At 34.8% G+C, this 21,978-nt stretch overlaps 1 protein-coding gene and 1 long non-coding RNA gene across 4 annotated transcripts in view; both read right to left on the reverse strand.

Annotated features, from left to right (window-relative positions):
* The window catches only part of LOC143080324 (uncharacterized), a 213,538-nt gene extending 192,447 nt beyond the window's left edge, over positions 1 to 21,091 (reverse strand). For 2 of the 3 annotated variants that reach the window (XM_076256107.1, XM_076256108.1), the window contains exons 1-2: positions 20,982 to 21,071; positions 20,095 to 20,187 (exon numbers count right to left, since the gene is read on the reverse strand). In XM_076256107.1, coding sequence (XP_076112222.1) covers positions 20,095 to 20,187; positions 20,982 to 20,988 — 100 coding nt within the window. In that variant the 5' untranslated portion in view covers positions 20,989 to 21,071. Of the gene's footprint in view, positions 1 to 20,094; positions 20,188 to 20,981 lie in introns of all 3 variants that reach the window. The other variant, XM_076256109.1, reaches the window with a different exon arrangement.
* On the reverse strand, positions 8,543 to 17,667 carry LOC143078313 (uncharacterized). The gene is made up of 3 exons (XR_012979168.1): positions 17,488 to 17,667; positions 16,233 to 16,340; positions 8,543 to 8,705 (listed from the first exon to the last, which is right to left on the reverse strand). It is a non-coding gene; the product is annotated as an uncharacterized LOC143078313 (long non-coding RNA).
* Positions 21,092 to 21,978: the final 887 nt, after the last annotated feature.

Raw genomic sequence — 21,978 nt, forward strand, 5'->3', positions numbered from 1 at the left:
CATTCGTTTGTCTTTGGTGGATAAGTTTCCCATTGGCAATATTACCACATATCTTCTGAATTTTCATTGCATCATCTAAACATGTAAAATTCGTATATAGAAAATATATACGTATAGATAATATATATATAATATAAAAAAGTAGATGTTGTATGATTGTTTGTGGGACAGAATGACCCCCGTTAAGGTAGACGTCGGACGCTGACGCCATATTCGAAAGTTGGCGCAGACGCCGACGCCATATTTGGGCCTTAAAGCGGACGCCATAGTCGACCCTGAAATCAAGACGCAAACTTCGGGTTGGACCATGTAACTCGGACATCGAGACGCCGACGCCATATTTGGGCTTAAATCCTGGACGCTATATCTTAATTTTTGACCAGGCTACCCTCCAGGGTGAATACTTTTAGTGACCCTAGAAAGAGTTTTTCAAGACTTGAGACCTGCTATACATCCATGTAGGTGTTTTAAGATTTTTTTTTCTTTTCTTCTGTTTTTTTCTTCTTTCTTTTTTCATTATTTTTTTTTGTATCATTATTTTTCATTTAACCAAATAGAGCTACGAGTTTACTGTCATTCTGAATCGTGTCAGTGGATGAAAAGTTGTTGATAATGTCCTTCATTTCGAGTCCCGACATCTCAATTTGACGTAATAAATGCAATACAGGCCACATGTATCTGAATCATTGGGTTGGATTTGATTGCAAACCACACAGTATTTCGGTCCATTGACGATGAGTACATTTCTGAAATAGCGTTGGTACTTTTCCGGTAATCGTTCTAAGGAGTCGAAAAATTCTGATGGACCCGATGCGGGGAAATGAAATGCAACCCAATGACTCCCCTTTTGATCACAGTTGTCCGTATTGACCACAAACCTTCTACGCCTGTCGCTCACATATATAGGCAAGCCCTCTGCACAGCAAACGGTCACGGGCAATCCACTCAAAGCATCCTCTACATCTTTCCCGGTCATCGTTAAGGGCAATGCCGTTTTTATTCCCACAACCTTGCTGACGTTGGGCTTCTAATCCACGTAGGTGAGCAAACACTAAGTACTCCACAATCCTGACAGGCGATGAGATCTTTCCGTGTTTCAGCATCCTCTGACGAACTATGTGTTGTCTCGTCGGCAATATCTTCGTCTGATGAGACCGAACTATCGTCTTCAAAAGTATTCGAGAGACGGTCGTCATCCCTCTGTCCGTCTGGTGTCTCTCCTTGACCGACCTGCAAGACCTCTGTGTGCAATCTGGAGGCTTCTGGTGTTCTAGCTTTTAGGTCAACAAGAAAGTACACGAAATGTGTCCTCTTTGCCTCTTCAAATTTCCGAAGAAAGAAGTCCCCTCGAGAAGGATACATCTGTCGGCCAAGAGTCACGATGGGCTGTCGATCAATGGGGTTATTAAAGAGAATGAGATAATGACAGTTTCGTCTCTGGGTGGGGTCTTTGCCAAAGTATAAATTCTGATTAAAAACGACGACTGATAATTTCTTATGGTGACACCCTTCCGTAAACAAATCATTTATTCTGGAGTCTTTGTCCGATGTCGACATGAGGTCATCTAATAGGATCATGTTTCGAATGTTGGGATCGAAAAAATCGTCCCTTTCGAGATCAAAAGGAATTCCACGAATGAATTCAACGCGTGGAAGCACTGCATGTTCGTTGTATTTCCTCGTAAAGAGGTTGCCACCTTTTATACAACCAAACGATCCTGTCTGGACTAGGACTTCACAGTTTTTTTATGTGTTGAAACAAATAACATAAAATAAGTTTTATCGCAGGAGGTTGGACCGGACACAATCATGGTAGAAGGGTGTCTAAACACGAAAGCCTTCTGCTGCTGCTTTTGCTGCTGCTGCTGTTGCTGCTTTTGCTGCTGCTGGGTAGCACCTGGGTGGTATAGTGGCTCATCGGAAGAATGCTTACTTCTTATATGTCTTTGAAGATCGTGCGGCCACACATGCACTTAACAGCAAATATTGCAATTAAACATACTCGTAATTTCCTAAATGACAGTGAGTAGTTTCCTCTTATAGATTTACTTCACTTCCTTCGAAAATATGGCAAGAGAAATACATGGTCATCTTTAAGACGACATATTTGAAGATGATCGTATCTCAAAACAAATTCGATGTGATACAATTCATTCCTGGTTACCGTGAAATAGACTGGTTTCCCAAACGTCACGTCCGTAATATCTTATTTAATCGTATCGACTGGAGAATATGGAGAGATTTTCCCTAAATAATTCATGAATGTTTAGAACACGTTACCATAAATACAATAGGTATAGGTCTTGTAAAAGAGGCCACCCCGCGGGATAAAGGGTATATTGGATAGGAACATAAATTTTGCCTTGCAATAGGCTAAAATGTGTTGTGTATAACTATATAAGTACAGTAGACTAATTTATCTTCTATACGGTTGAAATAATTATTATAGTCAATACAATTTTTTGTGTTTCTGTATAATTAATGAATCCTCCTGATCATCTTTCTTCCTTAAGTATTTAGTAATATTCATCATAATTTTATGTTAAGGACTATAGAGACATAAAACTTGTTTGATTGGACCGTATGCTAAGAGCCGGCCACCTACAGAGCCAGAATCATCTCATTTATACCGGTTCAAACCGGTTCTTGTTTCTCTGCACGGAGATAATTCTTGCACGTGCACAAAAAAAAAAATAATGCTACTGCAATTATATACTGTAACAGTCGTATTTGTTTGGATTCCTTTATAATTTTTTTATAGTTTAACATCCCATAATTCTTAATTCCTTATATTTAAGCAGCCGTATATTTCTCTATTCGATATATTTTACCAGTCCCTATTTCACTATTCTTTATATTTATTTTGGTCATATTTCTTTATTCTTTATTTTTCTCGCCCATATCATTCTTTATTTATTTTTTCGTCCATTATTCTCTATTCTGTAAACCCAATCCAAACTCCTTGTATATAAATATTGATTGATTAAATATATTATCCGTGTAATTTTTGAAGATAAAAACCAACTACGACCGTGGAATTTTCAAATATATAGTTAAGATTGTGTTAAATGAGAAACAATTTTAAATGACCAGACGTGGTTTTCGTTAATCATTTGGGTTGAAATCCCAATCATATGATAGTAATTATATGTGGTTGAAATGAGTTGGAATGCAATACTACTCAATGTTTACGGTTGTCATGCTTATCTAAAAGATAAAGATAATTATTTAATGTCACAGACTATATTTTTATAATTGGTGTCCGTTAATTAGAACCAAATAAAAAAGTGTACACCTGTAAACATGTTATTGAAAGAAAGTGTATAAAGATACTTATTTTTAATCACCAGATGTGCTTTATCTCTTAATCTAATTATTTGAGATGTCAGGTTAAACAGGACCATAGGATATTAATTAAGTGGTTCAAATAAGTCGGAAAGCTACGGACGCCCATAGGACCTCCAACAAATATAATTTGAATTCGAAATCACGAATTTAAATCGTTATTACGAATTTTATAATTCGTTACTGGTATAACATTAAGGTATAGCGTCCAAGCCAAAATATGGCGTCGGTGTCTCGATGTCCGAATCATACGGTCCAACCTCAAATTCGCGTCCCGATTTCATGGTCGACCATGGCGTCCGCGTTAAGGCCCAAATATGGCGTCGGCATTCACACCCAGGTCCAAATATAGCGTCAGCGTCCGACGTCCACCTTAATGGGTTCATTCTGTCCCACAAACACTACTGACAACTCTCCACAAGAGACCAAAATGGCACAGAAATTAACAACTATAGGTCACCATACGGCCTTCAACAATGAACACAGCCCATACCGCATAGTCACCTATAACAAGTCCCGAAATGACAATGTGAAACAATTTAAACGAAAAAACTAACGACCTAATTTATATACAAAAAATGAACGAAAAACAAATATGTAACATATAAACAAACGACAACCACTGAACTACAGTCTCCTAACTTGGGACAGGCACATACATAGAGAATGTGGCGGGGTTAAACATGTTAGCGGGATCCCAAACCTCCAATAACCTGGGACTTTGGTGTAACAGTACAACATAAGAACGAACTATAAAAATCAGTTGAAAAAGTCTTACTCATCAGATGGAAAAAAAATACAAATATATAAGATCCATACAATACATACAGACCATATATCGAAACCAATATATACTAAGCATTCAGCCAATCAAACAAAATGCATCTTAGAACCAAAGATCATTTTCACACTGTATATGGGTTAGAGATCTTAAAACAGAGTTTTTTTGGACACTGTATATGGGTCAGAGATACAGTTTGTATACAGACTGTATATAAAAATTAGACCCATAGATAAAGCATACAGAAAATGCATACAGACTGTATATAAGAGCCACAGGCAGTGCACACACTTTATCTTGCAGTAACAGGCAAAACATACAGACTTTTATTTCAACTTGGAACAACTTACAATGCATACATACTGTGTCTCTGATCCATAGACAGTGTAAACCGACTAAATCTAAGATATACCGACAATAGAAGTATCTTAGACACATAGTCAAAGCATATAAACAATGTATAAAGACTAAGAACGACGTACAATACATAAACTTAATTTAATTTACAACAAAGAAAATGCATACAGACTGTATCTGGGAAGCACAGACAATGCATTGACTGTGTGTAATCAAAGAACCTTTGTGAGCACGCTCACATACTTCACAGCCCGACATTGTCACTAAGCAAACAAAATTTCAACAGATTATTTAGTTCAAACACGCATGAAATTCTGTTGTGTAATTTCAGAAGATATGCAGAAGTATATTTAGGCCGAAATTCTAAGTTCAGAAGGCATAGTTCCTAATTCCTAACAAGAGTACACACGTTGAAATTTCTCGCCTTATTTATGTTGATAGACCTAAATATAAAGTTTTACTACAATTATCACATAAACTTATTAATAACATGACCAAAGAAAATGAGATCAAGGTCATATGACCAAAATGAGGAATACATTTACACCTTACAATCATTCAATACAAATCAGGTCAAGGTCAGATGACACTTGGCACAAAAACTAAACACTGAACAATGAACCTCGAAAATGAGGTCAAGGTCAAATGAGACTTGCGAGACTGACATCATAAGATATTTCCAGACACCAAATAAAGTTGACCTATTGCATATAGTATTAGAAAAAACGAACAAAACTCAAAAGCTTAACTTTGACCATTGAACCAAGGAAATGAGGTCAAGATCAGATGACACCTGTCAGTTGGACATGTACACCTTACAATCCTTCCATACACCAAATATACAAGACATATTTCATATATTATCTGAGATATAGACTTGACCACCAAAAACTTAACCCTTTTCACTGATCCATGAAATGATGGCGAGGTCAAGTGAAAACTGTCTGATGGGCATGCTGACCAAGGTACGCAAATACTAAACATAGTTACCCATAATATGTGAGAAATTACAAAAACTCTTAACTTTTTTTTCAAGTAGTCACTGAACCATGAAAATGAGTTCAAGGACAATGGACATGTGACAGACGGAAACTTCCAAACTTAAGGCATCTGTATTTAAAGTATGGAGCATCCAGGTCGTTCGCCGTCTAAAATATCAAGCTTTTAAGAAGTGAACTAACGCTGTCGCCGTCGCCGCCGGATCACCATTCCTATGTCGAGCTTTCTGCTGGTGGACGTTTCGTCCCCGAGGGTATCACCAGCCCAGTAGTCAGCACTTCGGTGTTGACATGAATGTCAATTATATGGTCATTTTTATAAATTTTCTGTTTACAAAACTTTGAATTTTTCGAAAAACTAAGGATTTTCTTACCCCAGGAGTAGATTACCTTAGCCGTATTTGGCACAGTTTTTTTGAATTTCGGGTCCTCAATGCTCTTCAACTTTGTATTTGTTTGGCTGTTTAACTATTTTGATTTGAGCGTCACCGATGAGTCTTATGTAGACGAAACGCGCGTCTGGCGTATAAAATTATAATCCTGGTACTTTTGATAACTATTTCTGCGACAAAAGTCGCAGGCTCGACAAAAACAAGAATGTGTCCATCGTACACCGTTCCCCACTTGCCCTATCATTTTCTTTGTTCAGTGGACCGTGAAATAGGGGAAAAAAACCTTCTTTGGCATTAAGCTTAGAAAAAAACATATTATTGGAAACATATGTACTAAGTTTCAAGTTTATTGGACCAGACCTTCAACAAAAACTACCTTGACCAAAACATTTAACCTGAAGCGAGGAAACGGACGAAGGAGCAGACGCATATACCGGAAAACTAATGCCCATTTACTATCGTAGGTGGGGCATAAAAAAATTAAACATGATTTTCTGCCAATATGCACATTTACATAGCATGTCTTAACTATCTAAAAAGTTCATGAAACTCTGTTGTGGTCTTTAGACAGATTTTATGACAAACTGTTGTAGGAGTATATAGAAAATCAATGAATTGATAATTTCATAATTTCCTCATTATCTACAAAGATTTATAAAACTCTGTTATGTGGTTTCAGAGGAGTTGCAATAACGAGAACAGGACTGACAGACCGATGGATCAAAAACATTGTACCATAAAGAACTTTGTTTGGTTTGGTATAATAAAGGGTCTGCTAAATAATGTAAGGCTGAGATAAATTAGTCATTTAATCACACCAGTTTTTTGGCGAGGTTCGTTTTGTTCAGTCTGTGATGTTCTTTGTTGTGTTTTGCATTCTGTTGTTTGTTTTTTAATCTTTCTCTTTTTTTTTGCCGTGGTTTTGTCAGTTTATTATTGACTTATGTGTTTGAATAAGCCTTTAGTATCTTTCGCCTCTCTCTTCGGTCAGTTTTATTATGTGGGACATACAGATTTAGACCCAAACTTGTCTCTGATTGTTTCGTGATTATTGCAGATGTAAATCATACTATAAAATTGAGTATGGAAATGGGGAATGTGTCAAGGAGAGAACAACCCGACCATAGAGCAGACAACAACCGAAGGCCACCGATAGATCTTTAATGTAGCGAGAAACTTCCGCACACGGAGATGTCCGTCAGCTGGCCCCTAAACAAATATGTATTATACTAGTTCAGTGATAATGGACGTCATACTAAGCTCCGAATTATACACAAGAAACTAAAATTATAAATCATACAAGACTAACAAAGGTCAGAGGCTCCTAACTTGGGACAGGCGCAAAATTGCGGCGGGATTAAACATGCTTTTTTGTGATCTCAACCCTCCCCTATACCTGTAGCCAATGTAGAAAAAACAAACGCGAAACAATACGTACAGTAAAACTCAGTTTAAGAGAAGTCCGAGTCCGATGTCAGAATATGAAACAAAAGAAAATAAACAAAATGACAATAATACATAAATAACAACAGACTACTAGCAGTTATTGACATGCCAGAACCAGACCTTAATTAAACTGATTGAAATATTATGTCTTCATCATATGAATATCAGGCACAATCCCTCCTGTTAGGGGTTTAGTATTATACCGTCATGAAATATACAACCCTCTTATTTACAATATCATTTGATCAACACCTATTTACAAGGGTCTATTTGATATGATTTTTCTCATTGTTGAAGGCTGTATGGTTGCATATAACTGCTTACATCCACTTTATTTGAACTTGAGTGGATACATGTATAGGCGTCTCATTGGCAATCATACCACATCTCCGTATTTTTACAGTATTGTATCAGTACTGTTACCTAATAACAGGACAAAACAGGACAGCAATTTGACAAAACTAAAGACATACATACTTGATTTTACTTCTCTAAAGATATAAACAAAATTTTCATAGTTCGTATCTGAACATGTACACAGCCATGGGAATTTTAAGGGACTATATTTCAGTGTGCATATATTTAGTAGCTAATCTGGCTACTTCCTGTTTATCAGACCGGTACCTTAGAAAAGAATTGTGACAATATATCCAATCTTTTCATAAACCAAAGACTAACGTCACTAGGAGCAGCAGTTAGTTGTCATAGATACTCTAGATAGAAAGATAATCTGCCACTTTTATAAAAGGGACTACACATAGTTTTTGAAAGGGTATAATCGGTTTGTGCCGAAATTACTTTCTTTAGTCCAGAAACTCATTTGTGCTAAATGGTTATCTCCACCCACATTTAGGACTGGCAGTTATTTGCAGTTTTTATCAACAGCTTGCACTTTTTCTAAATTATATTTGTTTCTTTTAAGACTGACCAAAACTGTCTTTTTACCATTGTGGTTTGATTAAGGTAGTGTATATCAAACAGCTGTTGGAAATATTTTGGACAACCCTCTTATTTACAATATCATTTGATCAACACCTAGTGGTCTTTGGTGGTATCTCGCATAACATTAATAAGGTCTTTTTTAAAAGGCAACTTGAAATTATTGGTCCCATATGTATGTGCTATAGCAAATGTATGGGCTGCTGATCTGCATATATGATAGCAATATATTCTTATGTTTTGAATGACCCCTTATTTCTTCACTCCACTTTATAAGATAGAAATAAATGTTATTCCATATTTTATTGTTTTTTTTAAAGGTATCATAATTTAGACATAAAGACAAAACTAAGCACAGTGAAAAAAGTCTACTCTGTCCTGTAAAGTTTGAGATGTTTTTGTTGTTCAATCTTTGTCACTTGTATGGAAACACTAAATCTTGATAACCTACAACAGAAATATTATCACTTTTATTTCAATTCAATTGTTGCAGTTATCATGCATGTAACAGAGAAAATGATAAATTAGACCAGATCTCCACATTAATAATATCAAAACTAGAGGCTTCAATGAGCCTGTGTCACTCACATGATACTTTTATTTACAATTGATGCATGATACAGAAATTGTCCATACCAACCGTTAGTTCTATACACTGTCTGTATACAGTATTTGTCGGATTTTGTCCATACCTATCGTCGATGTTTGACATAAAATACAATACTCCTATATACCGTATATCAACAGTATTTGTCTATACCTACCGTCGGTGGTTAACATACAATACAGTCCTCCTATATACCGTCTATCAACAGTATTTGTCTATACCTACCGTCAGTGGTTAACATACGATATAGTACTCCTTTGCACCATCCATCAACAGTATTTGTCTATACCTACCGTCGGTGGTTAACATGCAATAAAGTGCTCCTATATACCGTCTATCAACAGTATATGTCTATACCTACCGTCGGTGGTTAACATACAATATAGTGCTCCCATAAACCGTCTATCAACAGTATTTGTCTATACCTACTGTCGGTAGTTAACATACAATATAGTGCTTCTATATACCGTCTATCAACAGTATTTGTCTATACCTACCGTCGGTGGTTAACATACAATATAGTGCTCCTATATACCGTCTATCAACAGTATTTGTCTATACCTACCGTCGGTGGTTAACATACAATATAGTGCTCCCATATACCGTCTATCAACAGTATTTGTCTATATCTACTGTCGGTAGTTTACATACAATATAGTGCTCCTGTATACCGTCTATCAACAGTATTTGTCCATACCTACCGTCGGTAGTTAACATACAATATAGTGCTCCTATATACCGTCTATCAACAGTATTTGTCTATACCTACCGTCGGTGGTTAACATACGATATAGTGCTCCTATATACCGTCTATCAACAGTATTTGTCTATACCTACCGTCGGTGTTTAACAAACAATATAGTGCTCCCATAAACTGTCTATCAACAGTATTTGTCTATACCTACTGTCGGTAGTTAACATACAATATAGTGCTCCTATATACCGTGTATCAACAGTATGTGTCTATACCTACTGTCGGTGGTTAACATACATTATAGTGCTCCTATATAATGTCTATCAACAGTATTTGTCTATACCTACCGTCTGTAGTTAACATACAATATAGTGCTCCTATATACCATTTATCAACAGTATTTGTCTATACCTACCGTCGGTGGTTAACATACTATATAGTGCTCCTATATACCGTCTATCAACAGTATTTGTCTATACCTACTGTCGGTAGTTAACATACAATATAGTGCTCCTATATATCGTCTATCAACAGTATTTGTCTATACCTACCGTCGGTGGTTAACATACAATATAATGCTTCCATAAACCGTCTATCAACAGTATTTGTCTATACCTACTGTCGGTAGTTAACATACAATATAGTGCTTCTATATACCGTCTATCAACAGTATTTGTCTATACCTACCGTCGGTAGTTAACATACAATATAGTGCTCCTATATACCGTCTATCAACAGTATTTGTCTATACCTACCGTCGGTGGTTAACATACAATATAGTGCTCCCATATACCGTCTATCAACAGTATTTGTCTATATCTACTGTCGGTAGTTAACATACAATATAGTGCTCCTGTATACCGTCTATCAACAGTATTTGTCCATACCTACCGTCGGTAGTTAACATACAATATAGTGCTCCTATATACCGTCTATCAACAGTATTTGTCTATACCTACCGTCGGTGGTTAACATACAATATAGTGCTCCTATATACCGTCTATCAACAGTATTTGTCTATACCTACCGTCGGTGTTTAACAAACAATATAGTGCTCCCATAAACTGTCTATCAACAGTATTTGTCTATACCTACTGTCGGTAGTTAACATACAATATAGTGCTCCTATATACTGTCTATCAACAGTATTTGTCTATACCTACCGTCTGTAGTTAACATACAATATAGTGCTCCTATATACCATTTATCAACAGTATTTGTCTATACCTACCGTCGGTGGTTAACATACAATATAGTGCTCCTATATACCGTCTATCAACAGTATTTGTCTATACCTACTGTCGGTAGTTAACATACAATATAGTGCTCCTATATATCGTCTATCAACAGTATTTGTCTATACCTACCGTCGGTGGTTAACATACAATATAATGCTTCCATAAACCGTCTATCAACAGTATTTGTCTATACCTACTGTCGGTAGTTAACATACAATATAGTGCTTCTATATACCGTCTATCAACAGTATTTGTTTATACCTACCGTCGGTGGTTAACATACAATATAGTGCTCCTATATACCGTCTATCAACAGTATTTGTCTATACCTACCGTCGGTGGTTAACATACAATATAGTGCTCCCATATACCGTCTATCAACAGTATTTGTCTATACCTACTGTCGGTAGTTAACATACAATATAGTGCTCCTATATACCGTGTTTCAACAGTATGTGTCTATACCTACTGTCGGTGGTTAACATACATTATAGTGCTCCTATATAATGTCTATCAACAGTATTTGTCTATACCTACCGTCTGTAGTTAACATACAATATAGTGCTCCTATATACCATTTATCAACAGTATTTGTCTATACCTACCGTCGGTGGTTAACATACTATATAGTGCTCCTATATACCGTCTATCAACAGTATTTGTCTATACCTACTGTCGGTAGTTAACATACAATATAGTGCTCCTATATATCGTCTATCAACAGTATTTGTCTATACCTACCGTCGGTGGTTAACATACAATATAATGCTTCCATAAACCGTCTATCAACAGTATTTGTCTATACCTACTGTCGGTAGTTAAATACAATATAGTGCTTCTATATACCGTCTATCAACAGTATTTGTCTATACCTACCGTCGGTGGTTAACATACAATATAGTGCTCCTATATACCGTCTATCAACAGTATTTGTCTATACCTACCGTCGGTGGTTAACATACAATATAGTGCTCCCATATACCGTCTATCAACAGTAGTTGTCTATATCTACTGTCGGTAGTTAACATACAATATAGTGCTCCTGTATACCGTCTATCAACAGTATTTGTCCATACCTACCGTCGGTAGTTAACATACAATATAGTGCTCCTATATACTGTCTATCAACAGTATTTGTCTATACCTACCGTCGGTGGTTAACATACAATATAGTGCTCCTATATACCGTCTATCAACAGTATTTGTCTATACCTACCGTCGGTGTTTAACAAACAATATAGTGCTCCCATAAACTGTCTATCAACAGTATTTGTCTATACCTACTGTCGGTAGTTAACATACAATATAGTGCTCCTATATACTGTCTATCAACAGTATTTGTCTATACCTACCGTCTGTAGTTAACATACAATATAGTGCTCCTATATACCATTTATCAACAGTATTTGTCTATACCTACCGTCGGTGGTTAACATACAATATAGTGCTCCTATATACCGTCTATCAACAGTATTTGTCTATACCTACTGTCGGTAGTTAACATACAATATAGTGCTCCTATATATCGTCTATCAACAGTATTTGTCTATACCTACCGTCGGTGGTTAACATACAATATAATGCTTCCATAAACCGTCTATCAACAGTATTTGTCTATACCTACTGTCGGTAGTTAACATACAATATAGTGCTTCTATATACCGTCTATCAACAGTATTTGTTTATACCTACCGTCGGTGGTTAACATACAATATAGTGCTCCTATATACCGTCTATCAACAGTATTTGTCTATACCTACCGTCGGTGGTTAACATACAATATAGTGCTCCCATATACCGTCTATCAACAGTATTTGTCTATACCTACTGTCGGTAGTTAACATACAATATAGTGCTCCTGTATACCGTCTATCAACAGTATTTGTCCATACCTACCGTCGGTAGTTAACATACAATATAGTGCTCCTATATACCGTCTATCAACAGTATTTGTCTATACCTACCGTCGGTGGTTAACATACAATATAGTGCTCCTATATACCGTCTATCAACAGTATTTGTCTATGCCTACCGTCGGTGTTTAACATACAATATAGTGCTCCCATAAACCGTCTATCAACAGTATTTGTTTATACCTACCGTCGGTGGTTAACATACAATATAGTGCTTCTATATACCGTCTATCAACAGTATTTGTCTATACCTACCGTCGGTGGTTAACATACAATATAGTGCTCCCATATACCGTCTATCAACAGTATTTGTCTATACCTACTGTCGGTAGTTAACATACAATATAGTGCTCCTGTATACCGTCTATCAACAGTATTTGTCCATACCTACCGTCGGTAGTTAACATACAATATAGTGCTCCTATATACCGTCTATCAACAGTATTTGTCTATACCTACCGTCGGTGGTTAACATACAATATAGCGCTCCTATATACCGTCTATCAACAGTATTTGTCTATGCCTACCGTCGGTGTTTAACATACAATATAGTTCTCCCATAAACCGTCTATCAACAGTATTTGTCTATACCTACTGTCGGTAGTTAACATACAATATAGTGCTCCTATATACCATCTATCAACAGTATATGTCTATACCTACCGTCGCTGGTTAACATACAATATAGTGCTCCCATATACCGTCTATCAACAGTATTTGTCTATACTTACCGTCGGTAGTTAACATACAATATAGTGCTCCTATATACCGTGTATCAACAGTATGTGTCTATACCTACTGTTGGTAGTTAACATACAATATAGTGCTCCTATATACTGTCTATCAACAGTATTTATCTATACCTACCGTCGGTAGCTAACATACAATATAGTGCTCCCATATACCGTCTATCAACAGTATTTGTCTATACCTACTGTCGGTAGTTAACATACAATATAGTGCTCCTGTATACCGTCTATCAACAGTATTTGTCTGTACCTACCGTCGATAGTTAACAAACAATATAGTGCTCCTATATACCGTCTATCACCAGTATTTGTCTATACCTACCGTCGGTGGTTAACATAAGATATAGTGCTCTTATATACCGTCTATCAACAGTATTTAGCTATACCTACCGTCAGTGGTTAACATAGAATATAGTGCTCCTATATACTGTCTATCACCAGTATTTGTCTATACCTACCGTCGGTGGTTAACATGGAATATAGTGCTCCTATATACCGTCTATCAACAGTATTTGTTTATACCTACTGTCGGAGGTTAACATAGAATATAGTGCTCCTATATACCAAGAGGGATAACGGATCTGCATCTAGTCAAGAATTTATCATGCTGCCCTTTTTTTGGATTTTTAAAATTCTTGTTATCCCTCAATTTTTACATTCATCCCAAATAATACAACAGTAGTCAATTAGGGGCAGAACACCCATTGTATTATGTTTTCTTGCAGATATAAAAAAAAATGTATTTAAGAAAGATGGTATATTCTGGATGATATATTAGCACAACCTTGGTCAATTTGATTTCTCAGGGGTGTGGAAATGCTATGCCCGACTTGCCCGACTCGTACATTTGAACAACCGGACAAGTAATTATTTTTGTCTGGGTTGCCCGTGGACAAGTAAACAATAATAAAAGACAAATTTCAAATGCAACAGAAATATAGAATTAATTTCAACATGTTCAAAATGTATAAAGATGTTAAATTTATGTAAAAGAAACCAATGGTCAGCGAGTAAAAACACAAATGTTCATGACGATAAATATTACATAATAGCGGAAATAGATCGATTAACAAAATAAATAAAAATAAGTATGCGAACCCGAGTTGCGTAACATTGCATTGGTTTTGTCCATTGACACGGGACCGTCGATTAGGTTTTATCCATGTAGTGTCATTTGTATATGATTTTGTATCGAGATTCAGATTAATAAATACTTTATAAAACACCGGGCAAGTAAGACAAAAAGAATATTGAGTCGAGTAAAAAACCCAAAACGCAAATGAAGGATAAGGAGTATTAAAAAAAAATACGGAAGCGAAAATTCCAGACATCGTGAATATCAGATTGCACCTGGCTATCTATAGGATGGAAATTCGGAAAATAAATAAATCTTTTGTCTTTATATTTATAGATCAATGGTCAACATTATTTGTTGTCAGAGTGGTAAATAGAAGGGACGGTTTAATTGCCCATCAAGACAATTATAAAAAAAACAAAAAAACAAGTGTGTCAGTTAAGAGAAACAGCAAAAAAGTCAATAGTTTATCCATTATTTAATTTCCATTTCTTCACTCACTGTCCTTTAAATTAATTTAGTATACCATTATATGTACCTACTAGCTACAATTTTTATTCAAAAACTGCTGCAAAAATTACCTTTACATGTCATTTCATTGGTTGGTTTGCTGTAAGGTTTCTGTCCCATAGATGTTAACCTACTTTCCTAAATTTTTACACATGATAAACAAATGGGTTTCATTTGTTGGTAATGCAAAACAGTGCTAAGACTCATATCTTAATTACAATAAAATACTTCAATATTTATTGGGACCATCAGGGCTAGTAACTTTTTTTCCGGACAAGTGAACTTTACAGTTTTACTTGCCAAGGGACAAGTGCCCACATCAAATATTTCCACACCCCTGTTTCTCCAGTTACTTAGTGGGCTGTCAATTTTGAAACTAATATTTTTTCACATGAAGAATTTTGTAATACTTTAATTTATTATCAAGTTTGGTTAAAAAGTCTGAATAGTTTCTGCTTTGTTCCAGTAATCAAACATTTTGTTTCATTTGCATCTATGAACATGTTATTCATTTTACACCACTCTTCAACCCTGTATAAATCTTCTTGAACATCATCATTTATATTTTCTAGATGTTTCCCCCTGATTTATGAATAGTGGTGTCATCAGCATATACAAGGATATAGGTCTGTTTCACAATTTTTAATGCATAAGGGAAGGTCATTTATAAATAGCACAAACAATAGAGGACAAGGTATAGAACATTGGGGAACACCAAATTTTACATGTTGTTGTTCAGAGTTAACATTACAAATTTATACCTTTTGTTATTCAGGTACGACTTAAAAAAACTAACAGTAGTCTCACTAAATCCATACATGTCGAGCTTTAAACAAAGAAAGTCATATTCTACCAAATCAAAAGCTTTTTTTTAAATCTTAATAAAATTGCTAGGTTTAAATTACCATCTTTCATTTCTTGCAACCATGTGTCAATGATATTAAATAAATATCAAGCTCAATCCAGTATATATTCCAAGTTATGGACAAATGATAATGCTATTAAAAATACCAAATCATAACCAGTGCTTTTCTCTTTTTCTATTTACAGTATATGACTAGGTAATAATGATTACTTTTTTCAACTATTTTCATACTTTTTTGTTTCCTCTGCTTTTGTATCAAGGGCATAATTGTTTATGGCAAACTAAGCATCTGCATAATCAAACTATTCCTAACTATACTCTACCTCAAATTCTGGAAACTGCAGAATTTTTGTCATAGCAGTCTTATGGTAGCTGAACTATTTCTATTTTTTGTAAATCTGGATTAATAAGTCTTTTGTCACATTCTGGGGCTATAGAAAAAAAACATTACAGAATTATCAAAATTATGTGTGTATAATGTTTGTGTACAGTCATTCAACTAAAAAAGGACAAAAATTATTTTTTTTGTGTATAAATAAATAATTGTGATTTTAATGTTTTAATATTATAAAAAAAACTTCAAAAGATTAAATTTAAATTATAATCTAAACATGAAAGAGCACATATATCAACCTTTTACTCAGATTTATTTCTAAAACCAGTTATAACTAGCTATAATATCTTTGACTTCACAAATATCATCATCTAATTTTACAAATCAGTATTTATTTGGTGGCACTTCCTGCACACTAAGTATGTTATGCCTTAGGTTTAATTTTGATGCAATCACATTTCAGAAGGTACATGTCTTGAACTGTTTTAATGAATAAATTACAGTTTTAAACTCAGTTTAGGCTGACCTGAGGTCAATAGTCTTAAACAATGTCTTCAAACTATCAGTTTTACTGTAATATATTGATATTGTGACATTTATGGGAAAGAGCATATGAGTTAGTCAAATTGGTCAATACAATCAAGGAATTGTATTTCAATTCCTTGATACAATGGAAAGTTTATAGCTGAGACTACTATAACACTATGTGTTATACTAGTAGTCTCAGTTTATAACTATGTTAATGTTAATTATATACATGACATAATAATTAAATCATTTAAAAAACTATTCCAAAGATTTCTCTCAAATCATGTTTACATTTTTTTAGAGAAGAGTCTGTCTGAAATATATTCAGGGGTAGTCCAAATAATTATGACTTCTTAAAAAGCTATATTATGGGGAAAAAGGGGGGGGGTCTATTATGTTTTTTTCATACAGGAGGAAGACGTCAAAGCAAAAAAAAACCAACAAAACAAAATAAAATAATAGCCTGTCAAGACGTCCTTATATCATAATAATTTGGTCTAATTTTGGGATAATACATTTAACTTCCTTTGATGTCGGGGAGGGGTTAAGTTTTGACGATTAATTTTTCTTGAACTAACAATAATTATTTCTTATTGTTACTTTGTTAAGCGAGCGCGATGTGTGGTTCTCGAGTTATTTAAAAAAAAAAAGGGGGGGGGGGTTGTTACTATATCAAATTTACCCAGTTTGGAGACAATAAATATTTAAAATCTAACCATAAACTCCAATGTTCCTGCTTTTTTTAGCAGAACAAACACGATGGCATTCTCGTCTCTGTTATAATCAATAGTTAACTCATTTCTTCTTCCAGGTTATTTCTTAATCAATTATGATTATCAGCTGTCTATCTATTTACCATGTTTATGTTAAACTGGTCCGTAATTTCATCGTAGTGTATCGGTAAGTGAACACAACAGTGATCCAGTTTATTAAACGTCTGTAAACCGAGGTATATAATATACAAGGTTCCTGAGTCAGTAACCGTAACTATCCCCGTGCTTTGTGCGCATGCGCAAGAAACACCAACAACAAGGATAAAACAGGGTACACAGTTCCGTAATTTCGTATATTTTTCTTATCTTCATACTAAAGAGCTCCAAAAGTAGGCGTGCTTAGGTGCACTGGGCGGGTCTAAAAACCGACTCTCGGTGGTTAACGTCTCTCGATGGTTAACTTTAAGTGCCTACCGTTTTTTTCACAAGCAGGGGCATCTGTGGCCCAGAGACATATTGTACATTTATTTCAGTAAACAGTTTATTTACTTCCTTTGGATTCTACTTCTATTAGAATTAAATTGCATATTTTTTTTAGGATCGCGGTGCAGTTTGATAACAGACAGCGAGCAGCATAAAAAGGTGTTTCACTAGATTGAGCTCTATGTCTAAGTGTACTTTAAAGGTACTTCGCACTGAGTTCAGTTTATTGATATGCGTATTCCTTCTGTGTGATTTTCCAAGATGCTTAATTAAACAGATTATCCATATCTACATGTCCATGAAATTAAATCCAAGGGAAAATGATTGAAAAATTTTGAATTATCTATCACAACTGGCAGCACATGGTGCTACTGAAGCAGTAAATGTTCTCTCTAAGTTTTCACGGCATTTAAAAGATTCATTTAGTTTTCATTTGATCAAAACATTTGCTGACTATGCGGTATGGGCTTTGCTCATTGTTGAAGGCCGTACGGTGACCTATTGTTGTTAATGTCTGAGTCATTTTGGTCTCTTGTGGACAGTTGTCTCATTGGCAATCATACCACATCTTCTTTTTTCACCCAATATGCATAGGTCAAGAGTCAAAAAGTCATAGACTGGTCAAGAGTTCCATGACAAAAAAAACCCACAAAAGCAGATTTTGAGGAAAGGGTCATCGTGGTACACAAAACTAACAAATATATCTATATATCTAATATAGATATAAGAAGATGTGGTAATAGTGCAATCAGACAATTCTCCATATAATTCAAACAAAATATACAAGTTGTACAATGAGGGCAAAGGTCAAGCTCATATGAAGTTTCTCGTGCCACAAGACTCGCCATCTTATGACAACACATCTTCATGCTACATATTCAGAAACAAGGTCAGTTTAAAATTATACTTTTAGGTCAGGGTAATTTACAAAGGAACACACTGTATCATGATGACACACCCAAAGTGCATGGGTCAAGAGTAAAAAGAGTTCCATGTCAAAAATACACAAAGCAGTCCTGCACGAAAGTTCATCACGGTAAACGTAGCAATCATGTCTTATGTCATGATGCACTACACATGCCAAATACAGAAAACAGCGGTCAGGGACAGAAACAGAAGACATATAACTAAACTCAATGGAACAGTACTTGTATTGCAGGTCACTATATGCAAGTGCCTTCAACATAGATCATAAACTCTCACAACACTTCAAAGTTAAAACCGTCTTTCACAAAAGTTTGAGCAGGATTCTTTGCAACGATTATCTTACATCTGTTAATTGAAAATCGGGTCGTGCAGTTATGTCAATAAATAAAAACGGTAAGATAAGTCATAGACATTAAAGCACTTAAAACTTTAAGGTTTACCATTAATTTCTAACCTTACCATGTGATAGCACTATGGTTAACTGATAGAAACACATGATGCAGTCATGAAATTGAATATTTGCAATAGTACGACCAGAACAATACAAGACAGAGTTGGAAACAAATGAAAGTAATTATTCTAATCACAATGCACAAATAATGAACCGTAGTTTTCATTCAATTTATTCATTTAAAATGTACGCTCGCGTTCAACAATGGAAATTAACACTGTATATTTATATAAACGATCAATCTTGTAAATAAAGAATTAAATCAACGTAAAAAGTTTTATTTTCATATATCCTTTAAACAGGTCTTTCGGTGCCACCATTCAACATACACATACATGGAAACTTTCTTACATGGTACATTTATCTCTTTGCATATCAACAATTCTTCTATGGATTTGAATAAGTTGATACAAAAATGATATTAAATGTTAACAGCCAAATTTGAACGTTAAAAACAGTTTATAGGTGAATTACTTTACTGTCCTTAATCTAGGGCCTGGATCGGATAGTGCAGAAATTGTCTAAAAAAATATTTAGAGAAAAAAAGGCTTTCAAAACAAATGATAGAGAATAATGGTAAACAAATATAAAGAATAGATAGAAAGTAACATAAAAATTAAAGAAAACATAAATGCAGGACCCCTATCGGATCCAGGCCTTCTTTACTGCGGAAGATTTTACCATTAGACAATTCAAACATACGATTCATGCGAATTTTGAACGGACTAGGGAATATATAATATAAAAACCTGGTAAGTCTGTTGGTCTTTTAAAGCTGGGAAATGCTGATAAAACTTCAAGCATTTTCGATGCTTGATTTGGGTTCAGTGTTATTCGTACGTCTACAAAATATATAATAAAAATACTCAGATCATTCAATCGGGTAGATTTTATGTTCAATAGCTCTCTCAGGGCACAAACAGTATACCATTAGATGATTGTGATACCTTTTGCAACAACAATCCAAATTAACGATTCATTATCCTATGGGTATGTGGTTACCAGCAAGGTTCTGATATACATACATTTGGAACATGAAATAGGGGACTATATATTAGCTTGCTGTTCGGTGGGTGCCAATGCTCCGTGTTGAAGACCGTACTTTGATCTATTATGGTTTATTTGAAGAAAAAAATATTGTAACTTGGAGGAAAGAGTTGTCGCTTTGACACTCATACCACATATTCTTATATCTATATATTCAATTGTAATTTTTGAAATTCGCGGAATAAGGAAACAGTGGTATACAGCATACATATGTCATCATTTCACGATTATAACTCTGCGTATAGAAATGCTGGATAAGTTTACAGTAGACTGTCATTAAATGGAGCGTTCTTATCTAATACGTTTGATACGCATTTATAAGACAAAACAGATTGATAACATTCAAAATTGGCGCCACAAGTTTTGCAATTTCCCCATTTTTTACCTGTACTTAACAGGATAATTACAACATAAATACCTTATAACAGGTCGAAAACAAATAATTAAAAACCGTGCCCATTCAAGTTATACAAAAATGGTAATGTTATCAGTATGTGTATTCCCTAAGTCAAAATGTCAATTATGATATGTAGTACATTTTTTTAAAACGACCATGTAGTATTTCAATACATTATTATTTCTTACTTACCAGACATGATGAAACTGTTGATATCGATTATAGATTATTGTGTCAATAATTAATCATGGAGACTTTTAATAAACAATATTCAACTGGATCCAAAGAACGTTTTCAGTATTATGAATTTAAATACCAAAAATAAGTAAGTCGGCAATGACGTAAATATTATTTTAAAATCGACATATTTATACATTAAAACAGATCAAAACATGTCTTGAGTAGGTTGTTAACAAACTACACATTAAAATCACACAGTTTCATGCTAACATAAGCAAATCATATCCCTCATATCTAAACCTTCATACTCAAGCCCCCAGAGGCAAGTGCCACTCTGTATGGGATAAGCAATCAATCACTAAAAAAGTATGTAAATACTACAAAAATAAAAAGCTTAAAAATTAAACATTAAAATGTACACCTGAAAAAAAAAATTGCAACACTTCCGTTGAAAACAATGTAAAAGGACATGATTGTAGAATGTCTATAATTTGCGTTTTACCAAATTCTTTTAACCCGTTTATGGTTTGAAATTGAATTTGTGTTATTGACTTACATTTCAGGCAAACTCAAGACTAGAGAGACGCATCATTAGAGCTGTACTGCAAAAGTTATTCAAGCTTTGTTTTGTCTTTTTTATCCACATTTTATAAAAGTAATTTTTACAGCAAACTAATCATCTGATCCAGTTAAACCGAGCATTTCAAAACAGTTCTGAATGAGTTTAATGCATAAAAAAATTGAATTTATTGCAGAACTAATGTTTTGGAAAAATTAGTCCTGCAAAATTTGCATTTTTTGTGAAAAGCGAGAAAAACTATTTCCGTGCAGCTATTATGTCCTATCCATGTAGCATTAATATTGGATGCAAAGTAAATCAATACCATGAATTCAATTTTGAAACATAAACGAATTCAAAGTATCTGGTAATACCCAAATTAAAAACATTCTACAATCATGTGATTACATTGTTTTCAATGGAAGTGTTGCAATACTTTTTTCCAGGTGT

The sequence above is a fragment of the Mytilus galloprovincialis genome, chromosome 6 (genome assembly GCF_965363235.1).
Source record: "Mytilus galloprovincialis chromosome 6, xbMytGall1.hap1.1, whole genome shotgun sequence".
Taxonomy (NCBI): Eukaryota; Metazoa; Mollusca; class Bivalvia; order Mytilida; family Mytilidae; genus Mytilus; species Mytilus galloprovincialis.